The sequence below is a fragment of the Symphodus melops genome (assembly GCF_947650265.1).
Source record: "Symphodus melops genome assembly, chromosome: 13".
NCBI classification, from domain to species: Eukaryota; Metazoa; Chordata; class Actinopteri; order Labriformes; family Labridae; genus Symphodus; species Symphodus melops.
The window spans coordinates 6,513,126-6,520,391 of record NC_136703.1 but is presented as its reverse complement, the minus strand read 5'-3'; the positions used below and the strand labels follow the sequence as shown (position 1 = coordinate 6,520,391).

The 7,266-nt window shown below is 40.8% G+C and overlaps 1 protein-coding gene across 5 annotated transcripts in view; it reads left to right on the top strand.

The window, feature by feature from the left end:
* LOC306833666 (helicase ARIP4-like) overlaps positions 1-7,266 on the top strand; it is a 179,175-nt gene that overhangs the window by 158,743 nt on the left and 13,166 nt on the right. For all 5 annotated transcript variants that reach the window (XM_079359092.1, XM_079359091.1, XM_079359095.1 and 2 more), the window contains 3 exons: positions 2,334-2,577; positions 4,147-4,280; positions 5,114-5,284. In XM_079359092.1, coding sequence (XP_079215218.1) covers positions 2,334-2,577; positions 4,147-4,280; positions 5,114-5,284 — 549 coding nt within the window. The remainder of the gene's footprint in view (positions 1-2,333; positions 2,578-4,146; positions 4,281-5,113; positions 5,285-7,266) is intronic.

The window sequence follows — 7,266 nt, the reverse complement described above, 5'->3', positions numbered from 1 at the left end:
AAGTAATCTTGTTTTTATGATTTCTTTCTTTTTAATCATGTTGGACATTGACAATTCATCTAGATTTTTTCATTATCTAGACACGAGCATTTACAGTTAACACGTCAGCATTGACATTTGTTATTTACATCTACCGGTATACAACAATTGTAGCAATATGATGACGCTCAAGCTAACTGTTAGCCACCTTTAGAGAAGAGCTGGTGAGTTGTGTTGAAGTATTGGGTTCAAAGTGAATAACTGTAGATATACTGACAGTCGAAACTGAGTTAGAGCTAACATGCACTTTTTAACTTTTCTTGATCACAAATCATTTTCTAACCACAATATGGAGCAGAGTTGTGGCACATTGAATGTTTTCTCTCACTTTGTGCCGGGACGTGTTTGTTCTCTGTCGACTCCTTTCTCCTCTCTGGAATTAACTAAGTAGTTCCCACATTTCTTTTTTTCTTCAACATACTGGGTTCAAGACACATAAGTACAACACACACACACACACACACACACACACACACACACACACACACACGCACACACACAATAAGAACTGAGACAGGCTGGTGTCATACGCGGACACATCAAGAAGTTTGTTATCCTGTAGATGGGCTGAAGGGGCGTTTTATGTAAGTTGTTTTTCAGCTCACACTGAGCTCATCAACAGACTCCATGCTCCGTGTGTGTGTGTGTGTGTGTGTGTGTGTGTGTGTGTGTGTGTGTGTGTGTGTTGTGTGTGTGTGTGTGGTGTGTGTGTGTGTGTGTGTGTGTGTGTGTGTGTGTGTGTGTGTGTGTGTGTGTGTGTGTGTGTGTGTGTGTGTGTGTGTGTGTGTGTGTGTGTGTGTGTGTTCTCATCATGTTAGAAAGAGGAACATGGGTTTGCCAGGTTTCATGCAAATTAGTACACACTTCATTGTGCATGTCATGAAAGTGAACATTGTGTGTGTTGGCGATGTGTTCTTGTTTGTACGATCATCAGGCAGATTCTTGGCTGCACCAAACTGCACATTTTGTGTGTGTGTGTGTTGATTTATATTCTTATTTGAACACTTTGACACTCTGGAAAATGTGTGTGTGCGCATTGATGTGTGTGTGCGTCAGTGTTTGTGTCCTGTCTTGTGTTTCATAAGCCGTCCATATTTATGATCCAGCTCTTACATAAGCCTCAGATCTGGTTCAGTGTGTCTCTGCCAGAACAACTGAGAGAGAAGGAGGAGGAGGAGAAGAAGAAAGGTGAAAGTGAAATACAAGCAGATGAAACAGAGAGTGCTCTGGAAGTTAAGAGGACTTTTAGGAAAGATTAAAGAATAGAAATGTGCTTCCAGATGGTGTATAACACACACTCTGCACACTCTTCCTGATTTCATCGTTCTCAGCTCAGGATCAGATAAACCTTCTTCCTGCTGTTGAAAACTTCAATCTTCACGGGCTGAGTGATTGACAGTCGCTTACATAAGTCCTGTTTCATTGGACTTTAAAACAGGTCCAAAGAAGTGAAAGAAATGTTTGAGATAATTGTGAGTTTTCCCTGACAGGAAACAAGAAGAGAAATAACCGTAAACTAAAATCTCCTACTTCATTTCTGTTTGTTAAGCGGTTTAAAACTGAAGTATCATGGTTTGAACTAAACAGTCGTAAAGGGTAAAGTAGGCATCCAGGAAAAGATGAATCAATCAGTGAACATTACTGCTTGTGTTTAAGCCATCCGTTAAAGTGAGCGAGCTCTGCCAAGTTGCCCGTGTTGTCTTTATGGGACAGGAGCGTCTTACCTGCACCTCTGGCCAATCAGAAAATGTTTCCCGGCACAGATCTCAGACGTGAATATGACATAATGGAAAAGTAATAGGATGATTATACTGTACAAAAATTGGCTTCGGGGAGGATCTGCATATTTGGCGCTGGATTGTTCACATCAAGTAATGATTCATTTACTTGATTTATGGCTTCCTATTTACAGACAGCCAAATGGAATAGGTTTGAGACCTGGCATGGAATCAGTGCTGAGAGCGGTTATGGGTGCTGAGGTGGCACACTTTTTTATTTTAATGACATAACCCGCCATGGATGTGACAGTTGGGGAAATTGATTATTTAAATTGCTGCTCATTTGTGAAACAAAAACCAAAGTACTATAGTAAGCTCTGCATCTATGGTAAAGAATGCAGAGACAACTTTAAAGGATAAAAACATGATTCCCGAAAGGTTATTATTATTTTATTTTTTAATGCGTTTATGGGATGGAGCAAAGTGGTTTGAAACAGAGATAAGAGAGTGGCTCAAAGTCCGTCTTCAATTCCTTTTGAAATAACCGTCATTTATTCTCTTCTCTCTTCGTCACAGATCAGTCCCATAGCGCCCCCTTCAGCTCCGAGAATGAGGCCCAGGGAGGCGACTCTGCTGCCTGGCAGTGCACCCCTCCCCCATCTACCTCACCTTCGGGGGAGATGCCAGTCCACAGGCCGCCCTCCCGGCCTGCATCCAGACACAGATCCAGGCCGGCCAGCCAAAGCCCCTCCCCTCCCTCGGCCCTGACAGGAAACAAGAAGAGAAGCTCCAAACCAGCACACATGAGGCGCAACATCAGGTAACCCAACGTCACTCAAAATACTCCGACTTGTGTTGCTTAATCATAGACTGAATAGAATATGGACGTAGTCCCAGTGATGTCACACATTGGTTTGTAGTTTTGAAGCTCATGTTGAAAATGATCTCTCAATGTAACTTTTGGTCCATTTTGAAACAGCTGAGGAGCTGAGGCAGGTCTTACACGTACTCACAGTAATATCAGTCACAACACTAAAAATGCACAACTCTGACCCTTCATGAAAACTAAATTGACGAGTTAGAAACCCCCAGAACGCAGTGTGTTCAGCCAAAGACAAGCTATTCAGACCAACACCGAAATGTGGGCATGTCCTCATTGACATCCACTTTGGGTATATCTCACAAATCCTGAAATATTCTTATCATCAACATAAAATCAGGCTTCAGCGTTTCCTTCATCAATCAATCATTAAAGCTGGATCTAAAGAAATGATTAAACGTTTGGCAAACAGTAACCAGTCAACCATGACATGAAAGGGATTAGCACACAATCCCCTGATTATGATTCTGAGTAAACTAACACTCACTCTTACTCAACACTATTTGTCATAAAGGTCATTGTTGGCTCAATATTTGGATTTATCGCCTTCCTGCTGTCTCTCTTCTGGACCTTTCTGCCTCTCTGATTTCACTCTTTTTTTCTTTTCTTTTTTTTTTATAAAGGACTAAAGTGGGCCAGTCTGATTTCAGTGAAATCTGTCAATGATTATACTTCAGCATGCAGCTGCATTCCTCTGGCTGCCAATAACCACTATAAGAGCTCAACCTCAAATATGCTGCTGCTTTTACAAAACAGCATCGCGACAGCTACATGTATAACAACACACAACAGTTATAATACTTACATAAGCCTACAATTAGTGTGAAAGCTAAGATACATTTATCTTATTCCTGAACCAAAGAGGAAAGAATGGGATTCATGTTATTTTATAAACAATAAATATATATTAAAACTGTACTAATTCTTTGAATATTTAATGGAAGAAGACTTAAAACACCCAACCCTAATAAACCAACTAAGCTAGTCTTTCTAGCTAGCTTGTTAGCTTACAGATCAATCAATCACTTAGCCACATTAGCAGTAACTAGAATCTCCACAAAGAGAATGTATGGACAAAATTCATTCAATGTTTTACCTTGTATTTCCCCCCGCCAACTCGAGATAAAAGATAACCTCATCCTTTTAGCAGCTAAATGTTACTGCACATTCAGAGGGTTAGCTTTAGCTCCATAGCCTGTCGTTAGCCAGGCATGCCATGTACAATTTGGTTTCACAGTCACAGTTTTTCTGCTTTCAGATTTTGGAACAAAATTGAAATTTCCTCAGAACTGCAGAAGCAAGATGCACTTTGTGGTGACATCTAACTGATTGTGACACCTTTCTTTTCAAAGGAATCATTTGATTCAAAATGACTGTATAATACTAATGAATGGGATAAGCACTGTTTCATAGAGAAATGGTTGATCAGATTAATTAAGAAGGCTCTTGCAGTTTGTGTGTAAGAAAAACTAGAATCTTACTGATGGTATTTTTATTTTCTCTGTGTAGGAAGTTACTGAGGGAGCATCAGCTGGAGGCAATGACCAAAGCCGCCCAGCAGGACGAGTTAGAGAGGAGACAGCGTCTGGAGCAGCAGAGAAAACAGGATTTCCCCGTACCACTGCTGCCTGAATACACAACAGGTGAGAACATGTAGCCCAACCAAAACTGTCTTCCCATACAATTTCTAACACCCATTGACCCATGAAAAGTATTTCATCCCTTTCAGCGGGCAAACACCAAAATAAATCAAACGTATTGAACATTTCTGAAATTTCTGTCTGCATACTCTAACGCACTAAAAACTGCTCTGCTATCTGCTCCATCTCTATGTCCAATTCACAAAGCACATAGCACTAATGACACCCAACAAAAACAAAAACATATAGTTGTCCCGTTGTTTGCGGTGGAGCAGCCGTGTGCTGACAGATCTCTATTCTGTCCACTTACGGATCATGTGCTTGAAAAGGAGGGCACGCTTTTTTTCAGTTCATAGTGAAGTCCAAGCCTAACAGATGAAAAAAAAATCAGTCCTTCTCCAGAAGTGAGCTTGCAAGCAGCTCCTCCAATAAAACAAAACAAGAAACCCCCCAAAAAGCAGATTACATAATTTACATAAGCAAAACTACATTTCTGTTGGGCAGTGGGCCCATCAGAGAATAAACCTTTGATCCTGATAACTTTGTCTGAACGGTTTGCATCATGACTCATTTTAAACAGAGCAGACGGCACTGGTGCATTGAGAAGCTGGTTGCTCTCACAGTTTGAGGTACATTTAATCCTTTGCATGTATTTGGTGAATTAGGTGTCTTCTTTGTCAATGGCATAGATTTTTCAGGTGTGAAAACAGTACATAATCTTTCTGTGAATCTTCCTGCCTAATGTCCCTCGCATCTTCCTAGCTTCTGTCTTCTATTTTCTTTCTTCTGTTTTTTTTTTTATTGTTTTTTTTTAACCTTGCGTTCTCTCTCTCCAGATGATGTATCGAAGCACGTGTCGTCAGCATCAACGGCATCACAGCAAGACGTGAAGTCTGTCGGACAAGAGGTTCTCCGTTTTGATGACTCCAGCTGCACGGTCAGCATTGCGGACGCTAGCAAGACCGACGAACCCACATCTGCTAACACTGACCGCACACACAAAACAGGTGAGACACACACACACACACAAACATACTGTATAGTGAGTTTAATAAGTTCCCAAACCTTCTGCTTTTCTTTATCATTTTCTGGTGATAAAGGACTTCTAAAAAAAAACGTGTGAAACGTGTAGGAAAGACTAATCTATGTGACAGATGTTTCCAACCTATACCAAAGAATCGCACAACCTGCAGCTCATCTTACCTGCATAATAAAGAACATCCCCTGAAGGGTATTCCAGCTGTACCACATAAATCAAATTTCTCTGGCGGCGATTGACCTTTGATATTCAATCATGAAAGTGGGCCAGTGGGTCAGAAGACTGAGGTGGTCATGAAAGCAGATAGGGACACAGAGCTGTTTATTTACAACTCGTCTTCCAGCCGTGTATTCAGAGCTGTTCGCATAGCTAGGTAAGCCCTAAATAAGCCACGAGCTAATTCTTAAAATGCCTAAACAGCACAGTGTGAGCTGTGGTGCAACGTGTGAGGAGTTCGCTGTCACATGTCAAATATTTGGAAGTAACTAGCACCACCTTTCAGATCTGTTTTTAGAAGTAGAACAATACATCCCCTTCTGTCCAACCTGGGATTGAATAGAATCTGTTGATGATGAACTCAGTTTCGTGGATCAATTTAGTTTTGGGATCATTGACTTAAGCGAGGAACCTCGGGTTTTGAAAAATGTAGCCAATGCGGAAGTGCAAAATCCTGCAGTTTGCAGTGTGACCTCTTGAAGCTGGTTTCAGGAACCTCAGAAGTCACACACACAACAGCCAAAAAAGGCTTTACAGCACAAAGAAACATGTTTACAACCTGGTTTAAAAAAACAAACAAACAAACAAAACAAAATAGGTCTGATTAGTTATTGTCATCTTGGGCACACTGTCAGACAGTCGTTAGGCAGAGACAGCATTTCCAACATGGTGGCTGCAAGCAATGAGTCTCCGGATGGCTGACGTCACTCAGGCTTCATCCATTTATATTTGCAGTCTGTGATTAAGCCTTTTTAAACATAGAATTTAAAACCTGACGAAATGGCTTTTCACTCATCATTTAGAAAACAGATGCAAGAATGATCTGTGCTCTGGTGATTAAATAACTTAGTGACTGGTCCAAGAGGGTTAAGATGGGAATCTTAACTGATTCGATTTCAAATCGTTTTTATGGGTAATTAAATCACTTCCTGGCCATGACATTTCTGGAAAGACTGAGGGCACATTTAAAAAGAGAGGAAAAATGCCTAGAAATAATGAAATGGGTGAAAAGGACATTCGATCCTGGTTGTCAAAGATGCTCTTCATTAAATCAAATCCCAGTGACGTTAAAAGACAGATTCTACTTAAAAACTATCTGCTGGATTTAAATCAATCCTGGAATCATGTAAGCCTCCTCCGCACCACATAGCTGTCCTCAAATTTGGACTTTAAAGCTGCCCCGTTCGACCACCAGGCACAGATAGTCCTTACGTGCGTGCAAAGTTGAGATCCAAATTTGTGTTAGCTGGTCCGTGTGTCAGTCTTCAGAGATTAAGAAAAGCAGCCTTTAAATCCTCATGACAGCCATGAGGTTATTCAATTACACAGTGTTCTACTTTGTTTCTGACCCCAGGGGGTCTCATCAACTTGCATTGCGAGTTTTTACACAAAAGCCAAAAACACAGCCGACATCGAGGCAGCTTATTACCTGAAATCTTGTCAAAAGGGCCTCGATTGTTCTCTTCTGTGATTTCATGTTGTTTTCTTCCTTGCTGTTGTCTGAGTGAAGATCATTTTTAAGGAAGTTGCATTAAATGTAATTCCAGAACTTGGTGATCACAAAATTGTTGAATTATTTAAAGGTTAAACAGACAACAGACTTTATTCAAATGTTTCAAATCCAATTACAGAAGTCACTTCCAACTTTAATCTACTGAGGTCCACAAGAGTGTGTGTGTGTGTGTGTGTGTGTGTGTGTGTGTTTAGGGGGTGTGTACTTTTTGTAGATTAGCT